This window comes from Microcebus murinus, chromosome 9 (assembly GCF_040939455.1).
Source record: "Microcebus murinus isolate Inina chromosome 9, M.murinus_Inina_mat1.0, whole genome shotgun sequence".
NCBI classification, from domain to species: domain Eukaryota; kingdom Metazoa; phylum Chordata; class Mammalia; order Primates; family Cheirogaleidae; genus Microcebus; species Microcebus murinus.
Window position 1 is genome coordinate 91,859,298 of NC_134112.1, and position 16,740 is coordinate 91,876,037.

The window sequence follows — 16,740 nt, forward strand, 5'->3', positions numbered from 1 at the left end:
AATTTTCCATGAGGAGCTCATGGGAATTGGTAAACTCTTAGGAAGATGGCTGAAGCATCACTCGTTGTTTCTAGACCCGGGCTGTCCGATGAAACTTTTTGCAGTGAAGGAAATGTTTTATATTGTCTGCTGTCCAATATGGTAGCTACAAGCCATGTGTGGCTGTTGAGCACTTGAGATCTGACAAATGCATCTGAAGAACTGGATTTTTAATTTTGTTCAATTTTAATTAATTTAAATTTAAATAGCTCCGTTTTGCCAACAGCTACTGTCTTGGACAGCACAGTTCTAGAAGGTAGCCATCCAGTGGCTACTGATTGAGTGGTGCATAAATTAGAAAAAGGCTGGCACATGGGGAAGAGTGAGAAAGCCATGAGGGTGGGGGATAGGGTGGGAATACCTGGAACAGACCTCCTGATCAGTCTACCTTCACCAGATATGCTGTACTTCTTATTCTCCCTGGGCCTGTGGCGTACACTAAGGATAAAGGACAAAGAAAGCTTCCCTTTAGTTTTATTCTCTGGAAATCACATTTTAAAAATTGACTAATACCTCTCAAAGTCAACCCAGCAAGACTTGGTGTTTGTGTGTGTACGTGTGTATCCATGTGTGTACACAGATGCGTAGATCTAGCAAAAGGAATCTGGGAATTCTGAGGCAACTAGGACAATGCTAGAAAGGTAGACCACAAGGCAGAGAAGTGGCTTAAGAGTGGCATCAAGAACCTGTGTCATAGAGGTGACTTGTCAGACAGCTGCATCTGTACACACTCATTTAAAACATTTTGTGTAAACTGAAGTTTGATGAAGAGTGATTAATGTCCAGGAAGAGGACTTAAATTACAAAATGAAACTCAGTGAAGAAGAAAAATAAAATAAAAACAAAAACAATCTCAACCATGACAAATAACCTATACATAGGTCTAGCCCATGTTTATCTTATTGTTTGTTTGCAGATACCTATGGAAAAGGACTCTATTACTTGGCTAACTTTTCTGCCAGCCAGGTGAGTGAGTGATACTATGAAGGGAGAATAGAGTTCTGCTGGTTTAGTAGCATGCCGAATATCGTAAGGGCATAAAACACCGCCTAGAACTTCCATCATTGCTCGTCTTGCTAATTCACATCCTTACATTCCTCCGGACTTCAGATGGGGATTTAACTGTGTTCCCAGAATAAACCTATTCACATCTCATCAGTAATGATCAGTATTCCATTTTATCACTTCACAGACAATTTCTATGTTATCTAGCCCTTATTCCTAAGTTGCCTTGGAATGGTCTGCACATTTTGTGGCTTTTCCACCTATAGAATACAAATTTCTTGATAGTTGAGATTTTTGTCTCTTACAGAGCTCAGGGCGATTTGCCTCTTACTAGAGATCCTGCAGGCGCTTGTCAGTACAAAGTGGACGGTAGTTGGCGATAGGAGATAGAGTGCTGAAATCATGGTCCCCACCATCCAAAAGCACAAGACGGTGATGCTGCAGTTGTCTTACTGCGTGATCTACATTTGTTCCTAAAAAGAGGTTGGGAAAAATGTGAATGAATTCTGCTATTTCCCCCCCCCCCCCCCATGGTTTCTTTTATTTCCAATTCGACAGAACACACTGCAGAGTCATGTAATTTTCAACACTTACATCGTGGATACGAACCCTTTGAAGCTGGGCTACATTGAAGTCTGGGGAGTGGGCAGCGCCCCCGTCACCAGCGTCAGCCTCTCCGTGAACGGCACGGTCCTAACGCCCGCCTTCAGCAGCAACTCCACTGCCCAGGTTTGTGACCAGTGAGAAGTTCCGACGGCGTTTCCCACCCCTGCTGTGCCTGGCGCAGCGCCTGATTGCTTCCCCTGCAGATAACACCCTGCCCTGCAGGGCCCTTCAGGAATCCCTCCGTTTTCACGGTGTCAGGAATGGACAGCATGGAGATGAAGGGGAAATGCATGGTTGATCGTCTTTGGGAATCGAGAGTCTGAATTCTTACTTTCGGTGTTTGTCTTCATGTCTGTAAACCTGTGCAAAACTGTCTTCATTCCCTCACCTCTGCCTCAGAGATCAACTTTCCAAACAGCTTGAACCACCACATTTCATCAGCTATGACGTCATCAGTTAAAAGTTGCTCCATTATTTCATGCACCACAAAGAAAAAGGATGAAAAACCATGATATAACACTTTACTATTACTCAAGTTTTTTATTTTAAACTAGGAGAAAGCCTTCGGAAACTTATTTAGACATAGATTTTTGTCTGCATATTTTAATATTTTAAGTAATAATAAGAGAAAAATGTTGAGTGGACATACATTGATGATTTTTCTGTATCACAGTGATTTAGAAGAGGTAGACCCTGACTGTGAAGAAGTCTCAGAACTACCTTAACCAATTTGTAGCACATATTTTTCTTTTATTATTTAAATTTTGTATTCAAATATTTTTATTTTATTATTTAAATAGTTGATTATTTATTATTGTTTAAAAGAAAGATATTTGCTACAAATCTATTTCCTCTATACTACCAGGGGTGTTGGTGCTTTAGCATTTCATAAAAATTCTTCAACTATTGTCTATGAAATTTTCTCCCAAGTCACTAACACACTATACAAGTTTTCATTCTAGTACTTTCTTGATTTTATTGTATATTCCTTCCTAAAATAATACTTAAATGGTTTTGCAGCCCATGCACTCATACTACCGGTAATAGCATTGGCATTCACACAGGCACAGACGGTAACAATTATGTCATGAGCACTCCCTGGCTCACCGTAACTCTAAGCATGTTGATTACAAGATACATTCTAGTCTCATGAATGTTAAGTATGTGAAAAATCTGCACCTTGGCATTAATGCAGTACAGTGATCTCAACACCTATTGTCCTGGTAGTAAATGGGACCTTTTCTTCCTTGTGTGCTTACTTTTTGCTTTTTCCTGAACTATTTTTCTTCTTAATTCTTCCTGCTTACTTAGGCCTGAAACAAAAGTTTTCTTTCAGTTTTGCATTTCCTCGTACTTGTGGTTTTCTTATCAATCAACTTTCCTAATGTTGCCAAGAACTCCTAAAAGACTTTGTCCAATTCTCTTGCTAACCAACTCATGGGCTGACATATAAGCTAATGCCTGCACGCACAGTGAAAACTTCTGGAAAGTATTTGCTTATTCAAAAGCAGGAATTGAACTCTTACTGGGAAATCATTGCGATGCTGTGGGAAATAGGAGGAGGAAATAAAAAGATGGCTTCAAGGAAAATCAACACTTTGGAAGAATGGGAAAAGGGACATTCTCTCCAGTTTTTCTGTGCATTTGTTTCTCTGCAGTGGTTACATATTGTTATTTATTATAGAGGCCTGTGCCTATCACTGAATAATCTTTGTATCCTAAGTGCCTATCACTAAATAATCTTTGTATCCTAATAAGTTAGGAAGCACCCTCCTCACTTAAAAATTTGAGGGCAATCTGATATCTAGGCAGTAAAATGTGGAAGCATTAGGGGGTTATATGGACCATTCAATGACTTGTACCTGATTTATTTGTGTGCAGGAAATTTCAAGAACAGATGCTCAATATTTTTCCTTTGGTTTCTAATAGGTGTTAAGCATTGATGTGACCGACAGAAACATCAGCCTCCATAATTTCATTTCCTTGACATGGAGAAGCACTCTGAATTTTTAGAGCAAGATCCTAACTATGAATGGCATTGAAACTACTTATTCTTCATATACATAAAATTATTGTGTGTTGCTAATTGATTCATGCCTGCTATGGATAAAATATTTTATTAATTTTGTTATATGTTTTGTCTGTGAATCCTAAAGGTAAACTCTTAGCCCCTATGTGATAGACAGTAGGGAGATGTGGAAAGTCTATGGGTTGTCTTAATGTCTCTATGTGATTAGTAGGGTACCAATGGTTCATCATATGACATTTACTGAAGATGAACTGATGTGTGTATGTGCATTACATACATGTGTATAGTCATGTAATGGGCCCACTCTCTTGCTAGATACACAAGTGAAATTTTGCCATGAAAATTCCAGGTCTTGAAGCTAATCAGCATTTCAAGAAAGTACCCAGAAAGAACATCTGCTAGTTGGTAATGAGTAGAAGGGAACAATATTCTGAAAGCATGATTTAAGGGGAAGAAAAGGCAAATGCAAGGAAAGGTAACCAGGAAATATCAAAGTAGGCTGGGCAAGGTGGCTCACGCCTATAATCCTAGCACTCTGGGAGGCCAAGGCGGGCAGATTGTTTGAGGTCAGGAGTTTGAGACCAACCTGAGCAAGAATGAGACCCCTACTCTACCAAAAATAGAAAAAATTAGCCAGGCATGGTGGTGCATGCCTGTAGTCCCAGCTACTTGGGAGGCTGAGGCAGCAGGATTGCTTGAGCCCAGGAGTTTGAGGTTGCCGTGAGCTAGGCTGATACCACGGCACTGTAGCTGGAGCAACAGGGTGAGACCCTGTCTTAAAAAAAAAGATCAAAGTAAACAAAAGATGTTGATAAAAGTGATCATAGTTAAGAACAGAATGTAAAATTATCAGAAATAGTGACCTCATGGGGAGGAGAAAAGAAGAGTTAATTCATTTGAAAGAGAGAAGATGGACTGAGGGAAATCTTTAACATATGTGAAAAGAGGATGGAATGAGATTTAAGGTGAATGAAGGCATTTGGATGTAAAAAATAAGTTGTCTTCTCAGTAGTGTGCTTTGAAATGTATAAATCTTATTTCTTTACTTTGTGCCTATTGGATAAAGCCATAGTTCACACAAACACATGTAATTTATATGTCATAGACAAATAAAACAAGTGAATTTGCAAGATATTTTGAATCTTTGGACCATAAGTAATCTCTGTTTGGGTTTAAGGGTTATTCTTGTCCAATAAACTCTTGTGAGTTGGTCTTTCTGGTTTTCATCGGCATCAGAGCACCTGCAGTCTAACCCACTGACGGGACGATCAGATTTATGATTACCTACACTTCTCCTTGCATCTCTGCAGTGAGTCATTGCTAAGATTTAGGTTTATGGAAGAGTGTACTTAGACTATTGCTTTATCTGTCATAGCAGTTGCTATATTTAGTAAAATATCAATTCTGGCAAAAATATGAGTTGCAACACTATTGGTTAAAACACTAGAAGGCTAAAATTTTGGATAAAGAAATTATACATTATTGTTCAACAGCAATACTTACTTTTAGTGTTACTTGAAAACAAGTTGAGTTGTTCAACACAACACACAATGAGTGTATTTGAAAAGAATGTGTCTTCTTCCGTATGTCTTTTTCTTCTCATATATACCAGGAAGCCATTTATATGTCAGCACCTGCATAAGGATTCAGATAAATAATATTGTTCAATTGACTTAATGTTCTACTTTTCACAATAAGGGGCTTTTGGATAAGGGCCTGATCTAACTAGGAAACTAGGGAAACATGGAGAAGCAACCATGGGAATCCTTGGATCAAAACTTGTCAACTCTCTAATCAACTCAGGAAGGATGAAAGCAATACCTACTGGATATTTAAGAAATATGTTATGTTACCATCAAGGATATACTGGTGGAAGTTGGCCCTGGTTGCCACAAGTTGAAGGAGAAGCTTTCTGACTGCAAAATTCTGATGGCTAAGGCCCTATGGGGTTTGGAACATTTGTAGTGTCAGGGACCCCAGTGGTAGCCTGGTGAAACCTATGAAATCCCTCCTCCAAACAATGTTTTAGAATGCATAAAGTAAAATGCATACTATTTTAAAGGAAACCTATTGTATTAAAATACACTTGTCCAAATATTAAAGAAAAATTATACAGTAACATAGGTGGTATGGTTTCTTTTTCATTATCAAATTAAAGAAATCCAACAGTGGAATTAACGATGTCATAATTTCTATGTAATGATCAGCATGAACAATACTTTGAGATATCTACTATAATTTTATAATGTGATATAGAAATCTCTGTGATTCCATTTTGGACAAACTCTTGTGTCCTGCTAACGTTACTGTGGTCTGTCTACATTCATAGGCTAGGGAAATGCTAAATTTCACTCAGAAGTTAATGAAAAAAAGATGTATTTTTCCTATTTATGTTCACAGATTCTCTAAGTTATATCTTGTTCCCTGTGATATGTCAGCTTCCCAGACTCCAGCTTAGCAACCCAGACTCTGTAGTTGTAGCTGTCCCAAGAGCACCCAAGTGTCAGTCTATTTGTGTCTCTTGAATTCACTTTTAGCTTTTTTTAAAAAAATCAATTGATTAAATAACTTTTTAGTTAACAAATAAAAATCGTATGTAGTTATGGTATATAACATAATGTTGCTTTATAATATCATTGTACAATGGCTAAATCAAGCTAATTAACATATCTATGACCTCACATGCTTATTTTTTGTGGCAACAACACTTTAAATCTACTCTCTTAGCAATTTTTAAGTATACTTACACTTTTGGCTTCTAAGAAGCCAGCTCCACAAGGACTTGCAGATCATCAGTCTAGAATCAGAAGGATCCGTGGCAGCTCTGGGAAAGGTCATGGAGGAGCTGGGTCTGTGGCTGCCTTAGTTTCTCTCTCTGGAGCAGAGGTATCCAGGTCTTGAGTGTGAGGTTGCTTCCTGCCCCCTCCCCATCACAGGCGTTAGGTCCACTGGTAGGGGCCTTCTACACTATTTTCCTTTGAGGGAGAAGAACTCAGAAGCAATCCCTAGGGTCAGGAGACTTGGTTAAGTCACTCTGTCTCTCCAGGATCAGGTTTCCTCATCTGCAAGATGCTGGTGTCAGACGAAAGCTGTGATTTCCAAAGCATGGAGCTGTGCAGAGCCCCAAGGCTCTTTGCCCTCTAGGGGCCGGGAGAAGGCAGCTTGGCAGGGTTCTGAGCTCCCCATCCCAGCTTCAGTCAATCACTTATTTACGTACTGGAATCCCATTTTAAAAAAGAATTTTAAAAATATATATTTATCAGCAGTCCTCAAACATTTTGGTCCCAGAACTTCTTTACACTCTTAAAAAGTTATTGATGATCTCAAGAGCTTTTGTTCACAGGGTTATTGTATCTATTGATATTTCTCCTATTATTAATTAAACTATCTTTTTTTTTTAAAAAAAAAAAAAAAGGTGTTGGAAGGGTAGACTTATTTTACACTTTTGCACATCTCTATAAAGTCTGGCCTAGAAGAAAGCTGGATTCCTATATCTGCTTCTACTTTCAATCTTCTATAATATTGCATGTCATGTAGCCTCTGGAAATTTCCACTGTCTACTGATGAGAGGAAGTAAGTTAAAAGGGCAAATATCTTTTTAGTATTTTCATGAAAATAGTTTTCCCTCAGGACCCCACTGAAAAGGGCCTCAAGGACCCCCAGAGGTTGTTCCTCAGACCACACCTGGAGAACCACGTTGTACGGAGCAGCCCCTGCAACGTGGACCTGCATTGTAACTCCTGACCAGCTACGCAGGGAAAGGTCTTACTTTTTGACATAGTCACTGTCCTCCAGATCACATAATTTTACTTTATCTTTTCATAGGTGTGCCCAAATGAAGAATAACATTCCCAAACCCTTTCACTGAAATAGGAGGAAATCTATTCCTATTAATTTCTGATTAATCTCATTACGTTAATTGTCATATATCCCTACAAAGGTAAGGTTGTGTTGGCATTGGCACATATCACCAGGGTCTCACCAACATTCCCGGCCTCTTGTCATTGCAGCAGAGTCATGGAGAGTTTTGCCTGTGGCCTTGGAGGATGGTGCTCTGGAAGTTCAGGGTCATATGCATTATTGGTTTCTGATCTCTGGATTCCAACCCTCTGCTTGCTTTGATAACTGTTTGAGTTCTGCCAGTATCTGACTTTATGGTGCCTTCTTACTAATAGACAACAGGAAGATACAGGGTCACATGCTTGTGACTTCCTTTCAGAATGGCTCTGTTACTTTTTCACTGGTCAACACTGGCATGTGACCCAGTATTTTCCAGTTACTAGTCAGCAAGAAGGGATGGTGAGGATGAGCCATTTTTTGTACTTTAGGAAGTGGCTTACAGATTAGCTGGGGTTGTCAGTTACCACTGTGGCATGAATGATGTCACAAATGTGCACAGCATATGGGGAGTTAAGGGTAAAGTATATGAAGTAAAATAAAATCTTAAGCCCCCCAGGTGAATGAATGGAACCCCTCTTGGCCAAGGGGACCCCAGAAAAACTGTAAAGCTGAGTTGCTGGCCATGAGAAGGGAGGTCAGACATGCTTTATCATATACCTTCCCTTTTTGGAGATATTCTTCATAACAATAAGATACTAAATCATTAACAGGCCTAAGGCTGTACAAGACAAAATTTAAAGCACACCTGAAGGCCATTGATTTACTTAATAGATCACTTGAGTTTTGGTAAATGTCCTATGGATTGTCTCTGATTAACAGACATCCTTAAAACATTCCAAGCCTTTAGACAAAGTTTTATTTCTTTAAGCAGTTATAAACAAAAGAATCTTTAAACCCACCTATAACCTGTAAGCCCCCACTTTGAGATATCTTGCCTTTTCGGGCCAAACCAATGTACATCCTTCCTGTGTTGACTCAGGGTCTTACGTGTAATTCTTGTCTCCATGAATGTATAAAACCAAACTGGAACCCAGCTACTGCGGACACATGTTCTCAGGACCTCTTGAGGCCTCTTGCTCCAGCTGGTCACACACATTTGGCTCAGAATAAACTGCTTTGAATTGTTTTATAGAGTTTGTTTTTTTTTTGTTGTTGTTCTTGCTTGTTTGTTTATTAACAAGTATCACACAAACAACAGAAAGATCTTGTGTACCAATGAAGCTCCTTTCTTGCTCTTTTGCCTAGCTATCTCCGCAACTTGAAGTGAGAACCAGGTACATTTCCCCTCTAAAAGGCCCCCTTATACTGGGGCAAAATATAAGGTGGATTTGTCTTTCCAGGAGTTCATAAATGCAGAAATCTAAAAGCTTTCTCCCCCCCCCTTCTCTCTCTGTGTGTGCACTTTCCCATATACTAAGCCTTTGAAGCAAACGTGGAGGACTATCGCGGGCATTATTATTTATGGTTCTTAGATGCCATAAAAAAAACCCTCTATACCCTCATATGGGACTGTGAAATTCACGTGCATGCTCATAGCAGCGTTGTTCATAATAGTCCCAAAGTGGAAACAACTCATATGTATATCAACTGATACATGGATAAACAAAATGTGGTATAGCCATACAACAGATATTATCCAGAAATAAAAAGGAATAAAGTACTGATACCTGCAACAGCATGGATGAACTTTGGAAACATTATGACAAGTAAAAGAAGCCAGACACAATGGCCAAGTATTGTACGGTCCCATCTGTATAAAATGTTCAGAATAGGGAAATTCATGAAAATAGAAAGTAAATTGCTGGTTGCAGGAATAAGGGGAGAGGAGAATGGTAAGTGGCAACTATGTGAGTATATAATTTATTTTGGGGGTGATGAAATGTTCTGGAATTAGACAGTGGTGATGGTTGTACAACTTTGTCAATATACTAGAAAACACTGGATTGTATACTTTAAAAGGGTGAATCTTATGGTAATGTAAATTATATCTCAATTTAAAAGACCCTACTTTAAGTAGCTAACGTAGAAATTTTCAAAACATATCAGTGATTCATTGAAACGATAGGAGGGCTAGAGAGTGAGGTTTGCAGGCTAGGGACGACACCCAGATTACCTGTAGGGGCGTCTACTGCCACTGCCCTTAGCACACACCTAGCAGCCTGCGCCCCAGTTCTGAGCACAGTCTGCCACAGTGCTTGTCCCTGCTGCCTCTGAAACATGCTGTGGCGTCGACATCCTGAGTTCCACATCCTGAGTACCTCTTTCTCTACACTTTCTTCTGCACCTAAATCACTCACAGGCACATCTCAATGGCTGGGCCCAGGAATGTGCCTCAACCTTGGCTGGAGGAGGGGCTGTGAAAGAGAATTTCTAGTTGCTTCTTTGGGAAGGGAGAATTCTCAAGGTGGGAAGTTCTTTAAGTTAATTTAAATATGACAAGAGTTATTATTGAAAGGTGCTGAGCCATCGAAGAACATGACGAATATCCATTAGAGGTGTCTTCCCACATTATGTAATTTCTATTTTAACTGTGCTTCACTTACTGAGAATAATTGATGGATTCAAATAACTAATTATTTGAATTAATGAAAAGCTGAGTTATACCAAGAGAACTTTTGAGGACAAAAATGAAGAAAGGAACAATATGAAGAACCAAGAGCTATTTCCGTTGTTCCTGTCACTCAGTTTATTGTGCTTTATTATGGCAGCCCTAGCAAACCTTTATGCTTACGTTCTCAGGAAATCCTACTTGATCACAGTATATTACTCTTGTTATATGTTTTTTACTCCTTTTGCTAATATTTCGTTGAGGATTTTTGCATCTGGGTTGGGGGATACTAGTGTACAGTTTTGTTTGTATACTATTTTTGTCTGGTTTTAGTGTCAGAGTAATTCTGACCTTGCAAAGTGACTTAAGGAAGTGTTCTATTTTCTGGAAGAGATTGTGTAGTGTTGATGTTTGTTTCTTCCTTAAATGTTTGATAAAATTCACCAATAAAACCATCTGGAACAGGAAAAAAAAGAGCTATTCCTTCTTTATTTATTTAGCAAATAGTTATATATTTAAAATATCTGTGCATATGGGCAGAGTGAAGAGGAGGGGCAAGATGCTGGTTCTTGAGCCCGTTAGGCTACATGGGCAGACAAGGAAGCACAATGCAATGTGACAAGCGAAGTAATCATATATGAACAGGCATGCAGAGGAGGGACGACTATTAGGGAAAAAAAAAAGCCACCTTCTCCTTTTATTAACAAATGGAGCTTTCTCCTATGTCACAGGGAGAGCAAGGTCCCTTTTGTGGTCTATTGGAAAATGAACAGTTGTTGTCAACTTTATAGGGCCATAAATCAATTGTGGCAGAATCTGGCTACATGGACCCAGTCACCTTTGCTCAGTGCTCCTCATGGATAGCTGAGGGACAGACACAGCAAAGAAAAAGACAAGGCTATGAGGTGAGTACTGTTGCCCATGCAAGTGGTGCTTTGAACAAGTGGCGTCTCTCTTTGTAAATTTTCCTGTCTCCTGCTCTGTTAACTGATCTGGTTACTCATACTTTTCTTCTGCACCTGATATTTTCTTTCTTTTCTGTAGAGGATAAGGAGTGAGGATGGGACAATGCATGGGGTGGAGGTGTGTGTGTGTGTATGTAATTTTTGTTGTTTCCATAATTGCTACATATATAACAGATGAAGAATTGATATCCATAATATGTAAAGAGACTTTATGAATCAATAACAAGAATGAATGAATGAATCAACAACATTGTAACAATGTACAAGCCAGTAGAAAAAAAAAGTCATGAATAGAAAAAAATAAAAATAAAAGAGGAAAAATTCTTTGTCCACATTGATTTATAGTTTGTTGCTGCATAAATACTGGTTTAATATGGCAGGGATATAGGGAAGAGGAGAGGCCAAGCAGCTGGGTTTAGGAGATTTCACAAAACCCAAGGGTTTTTGGATTATTTAGAGATCCATTAAAGACTTGAATATAAGAGATCCAGGTGACCCTGTTTGTGCTGGGCCCTTTGGAAAATGAGCCAATGATACTGGGAAAGTAGTCTGAACTTGTCACTGGCTGTGAGAACTAACAGAAAGAAAGGAGTCAAAAAAGATTCTTGGGTTTATTGATTTATTTTTTAATTGTGGCTATTCCTCAAGGTATTAATTACTTGAGGGGCAGCTCATTTGGCAGAATTGGCAGAAGTTGGGAGGGGCTGTGGGCAGAGATGATTTTATATTGCATTTGGATGTCCCCAGTTCAATATATGAATCTCAATCTCTGGGCTAGAAATACAGGCTGGATTACTGTTAGATGTTATATGAAGTCACATGAGTAGTGGCCATTGCTCAAGAAGAGTGTGTAATTTAAAAAGAGGACCTATATGAAAATATGAGGAATAGCAATGTTTAATGAATTAGGAGACTACAAAGAAAATTGAAGAGGAGCCAGGTGCATACGTGGAAAACAAAGACTGAAGGATACCAAGGAATTCATGGGTGGAGAGTTTCAAGGAGCAGGGAGTGGTTGATGGTGCTAGATGATTAGGACAGTGCCAATTGTGTTCAGCCAAGTCACTGGTGGCCTTGGCAGGAGCAGTTCCAGTGGAATGCAGGAAATATAAGCCATGCCAATAATAAATGAGGAAAGGAATACAGATGGTGTGGAGTTATCTGTGCAGAAGGTTGCTATGAAAGGAAAACAGGAAGTTATAATGGTACCTAGCGAAGTACACAGAGTCATCAGCATAGTCTAGGGTGACCTGGAATATATTTATAAGGGGGAAAAACACATTCAGAGGGAGAGGTTTATAGTGCAAGAAAGAGGAGAAATAATTGGTGAAACAAAATTTTTTAGAAATTCAGTTGCTGTGAGATCTACAGAATAGATGCAAGGACTATTCTTAAAAAAGAAGAGGACAAACTCATTGAGAGCAGAGGGAGAAAGATAAGAATTTAGCTAGATATGGCTAATTTTTATGGAAAAGCTTGGGTTGAGAATCAGAGAGATGAAATAGTTTCTGCAGAACAGTTGTTTTCAAAATAGACATTGGGGCCGGGCGCGGTGGCTCACACCTGTAATCCTAGCACTCTGGGAAGCCGAGGTGGGAGGATCGCTTGAGCCCAGGAGCTTGAGGTTGCTGTGACCTAGGCTGATGCCACGGCACTGTAGCCCAGGTGACAGAGCAAGACTCTACCTCAAAAAAGAAAAAAAAAAAAAAAAAGACATTGGAGATGTTAATGGGTGAGAATAAGAGTGTAGATGACAGAGATTGGGTTAGGAAAGAAGGATCAATTATTTAAATTACTGTCATGAAAACTAAGAGAAGCTGGCAATATCTTCATTCAGCTTGCAGGCCCAGTTTCTTGGGGAGGTTAAGGGCCCCAGTGACATCTACCTTGAGCCAGGTGCAACAGCCCCGAAGGCAGATGTTTGGATGGATGGTCTCATGCTATAGATCCTGTTAGCAGAATGGGGGCAAGGAAGATGAGAGCAATGGCAAGTTAAGTAATAGAGACTGAGGCCCAGGTCAGTTAGGGATGACAGCCAGGAGGGGTGGAGATTAAACGGTAATGGAAAGAGAACGGAAGCCTTGATTTGATCAGAGGATAAGGAACAATTGAAGTAAGGCAACGAGAGTGTAAAAGACATAAGCTTGTGACCAGTAAATGAGAAGTAAGGATTAAGATTTCAAAAGTGGAGCAATTCTGGAAGATGCCAAATTCCCTGATATAGCTAACATGTGGGGGTGATAGGAAATGACAGTGAAGAACATTGAAGTTCAGGGCTGTCATGGACCCGTGAGCCATGCTAGATGCTAGATTTATGCTAGATTTACCATAATTAGAGAAGAAAAATGAGAATACTTCCAGAATCTGACATTATTTTTGTAGATGAAGAAACACTGTCCAAATAGGTAAGCAGCCCATCTGTTAATAAGAAAACCAGGGCAAGAATTCAAACCCTGTGATTCCTAGTTGGGTATACCCTCCAACACAGCAAATATTTTAAAGCTTGCCTCAGTGCATGATCTTTGGGGTTACTATGAGCCACCAAATTTGTATGAGTTGTGAGCTGTGAAGGTACAAGCAAGCATTGTGCAGGAGATCGGGACCAGGTTCATTTTTGTTGCCAGATTCTTTAAAAAAATCAGTGGCCGTTAAACAGTTAAACACCTCAGCGTCATCCCATGGGAACTGGAAGAAGAGTTGGATTCAAATTTTGCTACTTTTCTTTCTCCCCAAATTGCCCTATTTTCTACTGCACAGGGTGGGTGTGAAGGTCAAAGTGATTATCTATGAGGACTTTGTGGGTCATCTTAACACCTCATCTCTATTTCTTATGTATGTTGTTCCACTCCCACTCTCCTTGGAAATACTTGTCGATATACTTGTCCTTGGAAAATACTCAATTCTCCCACAGGCAAAAAGGCGAAGCCCTAGAGGTGTTGGGTGTACGGACTGCAGTTAATTAGAGACACTGTGATGAGTGGAAACATATATTCTCTGGATATGTAAACGGGAGTGCTGACAATCAAGATTATTTTGCAAACAAGCCCACATTTTAATCACAGTGACTGTCCTGTCAGATTGGTGGGGCCTTGTGGTTTGCTTTAATGCAGTTATCTCTGTCCATCCAGATGGCGAGGAAGCTCAGTACATTGGAAGTCCTTCTGGTCATCTTCTTCCTAATTGTGTTTGCTGTGGATATCCTCTTGCTGCTGCTTCTGTTGGAGACACCGACAGGTAAGAGAGATGCTTGTGGCTGCTGGGTTGGAAGGCTGGGTAAAGAAAGTCCCTTCTGGATGCCAAAGAAATCATTTTATTCTTTCACACTTCAGCCTGGCACCACATTGCAGTATTCAAAATCCATATCCACAATTAGATTAAGTCAGTCTCCAAAAGATGTGTTCTTTTTTTGCAATGAAACCTTGAATGTTAGTGATATTCAGGGTCTCTCAATCCATTTTTAGTGCAGGTTTTTGGGGTTTTTTTTATTAGTTTTTTAAATTTTTTTCAGCATATTATGGGGGTACAAATGTTAAGGTTACGTATATTGATTGCCCTTGCCCCCCTATCCCCTCTCATTGGTGCAGTTTTAACAAGATGCAAAGTTATGGTTACCAGATGCCTCCAGAGTCAGGAAGTAATACAGGCCTCAATGAGAAAGAACAAAGGCCCAACTCATAGATGTATACTAGACCAAGCTTACAGTGAGAAGATGCTGTACTGATAGCAGAGCCCTACCTGCCCTGTCCTTTTCACCTGTCTCCACAGTAAACAGCAAGGCAATCTCTAAGGACTATCATGACTTTGAAAGATTATTTGAAAACCATTGATATAAACCATTATGAGCTTATTCATTCTTCTTCTCTAGAAAACCTTTCTTGGGTCACAAGACTCATGAAATTATTATCTGGTGTATATAAATAAGTAGTTTCTTTTACTTGATTATAAAAGTAGGTCTTCTGTGGCTGGCTTATGCCACTCAGCATAATATCCTCAAGGTTTATTCATGTTGTTGCTTATTGCAAGAATTCCTTCTTTTTATGTCTGAATAATATTCTACTGTAGGTACACACCACATTTCTTTATCCAGTCATCCTTCAATTAACATTTAAATACTTTCTATATGTTGGCTATTGTGAATAGCACTGTCGTTAACATGAGCATACTAATATCTCTTTGAGATTCTGATCTCAATTCTCTTGGATAAATAGCTATAAATGGGATTTCTGGATGATATCATATTCTATTTTACTTTTTGAGGAACCTCCCTACTGTTTTTCATAGTTGCTGCACCATTTTGCATTACCATCAACAGTGTACCAGTGTACCAATTTCTTCACATCTTTGCCAACACGTGTAGTCTTTTTTTTTTTTTTTTTTTTTTATAATGGCCATTCTAACAGATGTCAGGTGATAGCTCATTGTGGTTTTGATTTGCATTTTCCTGATGATAAGTGATGATGAACATCTCTTCTCATACCTGCTGGCTATTTGTATATCTTCTGTAGAGAAATGTCTATTCAAATCTTTAGCCCATTTTTAAGTCAAGTTGGTTTTCTTGCCATTGAGATCTGAGTACCTTATATAGTTTGGAAATTAACCTCTTATTAGATATATGGTTTACATTCCCATAGATTCTCTGATTGCCTTTCCATTTTGTTGATTGTTTCCTTTGCTGTGCAAAAATGTTTTTATTTGATGTGATTCTACTTGTCTATTTTTGCTTTTTTTTGCCTCTGCTTTTAGTGTTATATTTATGAAATCATTGCCAAGACCAATGTCATGAAGCTTTTTCGTTGTTTCTTTTAGGAATTTGCTACAGTTTTAGATCTTACATTTAAGTCTTGAATCCAGTTCTAGAACAAATTTTTATTTAAATATGTAGATATATACATAAACAAGCATAGTGCCTTAAACATAGTAGAGATACTTTGGGGTATTTTTGTTTTTGGAAAAAAGGCATTGAAGGAATCTATTATGCCTGCAGCAACTGTTAGCTCAAGTTTCAGCTAAAATCCTGGGTTACAGATGGCACATGGAGCCCACTGAACCACTCCTCCTTCTGATGTTGTTATATGGGGGAAGGTTACACAAAGTTGATAAAGGCTAACGTAAAACCAGCCAATGTTGAACAAAAGTGTACATTTCAAACAGGGCCAATAATATCTTCCTAGTTTGTAACCAGAGGTTGTTGGAAGTGAGTTGAACAAACTCATAACTCAAAATAAGGAAACAGACAAACAAACAAACAAAAAATGTGTGGGACAACTGGATATCTACATGTAAAAGAATAATATTGGATCTCTACCTGACAACATATATGAAAATTAACTCAAAATCGCTCTAAGACTTAAATGTAAGAGCCAAAACTATAAAACTTTAAGAAGAAAACATCAGTGTAGATAAATGTGATCATGGATTAAGTAACAATTTCTTAGATGATACTCAAAGCACAGTAACCAAAGAAAAACATAGGCAAATTAGGTTTCATCAAATTTGAAAAGTTTTATGCTTCCAGGGACACTATTGAGAAAGTGAAAAACAACCCACAGGATCAGGCCATGTAATTGCAAATGACATAATCTGACAAGGACCTAGTATCTAGGATATATAAAAATATTACAATTAAAAAAAACCCAAGTTGATTCTTA

At 38.9% G+C, this 16,740-nt stretch overlaps 2 protein-coding genes across 3 annotated transcripts in view; both read left to right on the forward strand.

Moving 5' to 3' along the window:
* Nucleotides 1-4,813, forward strand: part of MGAM (maltase-glucoamylase) — an 89,578-nt gene extending 84,765 nt beyond the window's left edge. For both annotated transcript variants that reach the window (XM_012768041.3, XM_076006671.1), the window contains 3 exons: nucleotides 956-1,005; nucleotides 1,603-1,773; nucleotides 3,580-4,813. In XM_012768041.3, the coding sequence (XP_012623495.2) occupies nucleotides 956-1,005; nucleotides 1,603-1,773; nucleotides 3,580-3,663 (305 nt within the window). In that variant the 3' untranslated portion in view covers nucleotides 3,664-4,813. The remainder of the gene's footprint in view (nucleotides 1-955; nucleotides 1,006-1,602; nucleotides 1,774-3,579) is intronic.
* Nucleotides 4,814-14,168: 9,355 nt separating this feature from the next.
* The window catches only part of LOC105873269 (putative maltase-glucoamylase 2), an 86,315-nt gene continuing 83,743 nt past the window's right edge, over nucleotides 14,169-16,740 (forward strand). The window contains exon 1 of the mRNA XM_076006227.1: nucleotides 14,169-14,326. Coding sequence (XP_075862342.1) covers nucleotides 14,197-14,326 — 130 coding nt within the window. The 5' untranslated portion in view covers nucleotides 14,169-14,196. The remainder of the gene's footprint in view (nucleotides 14,327-16,740) is intronic.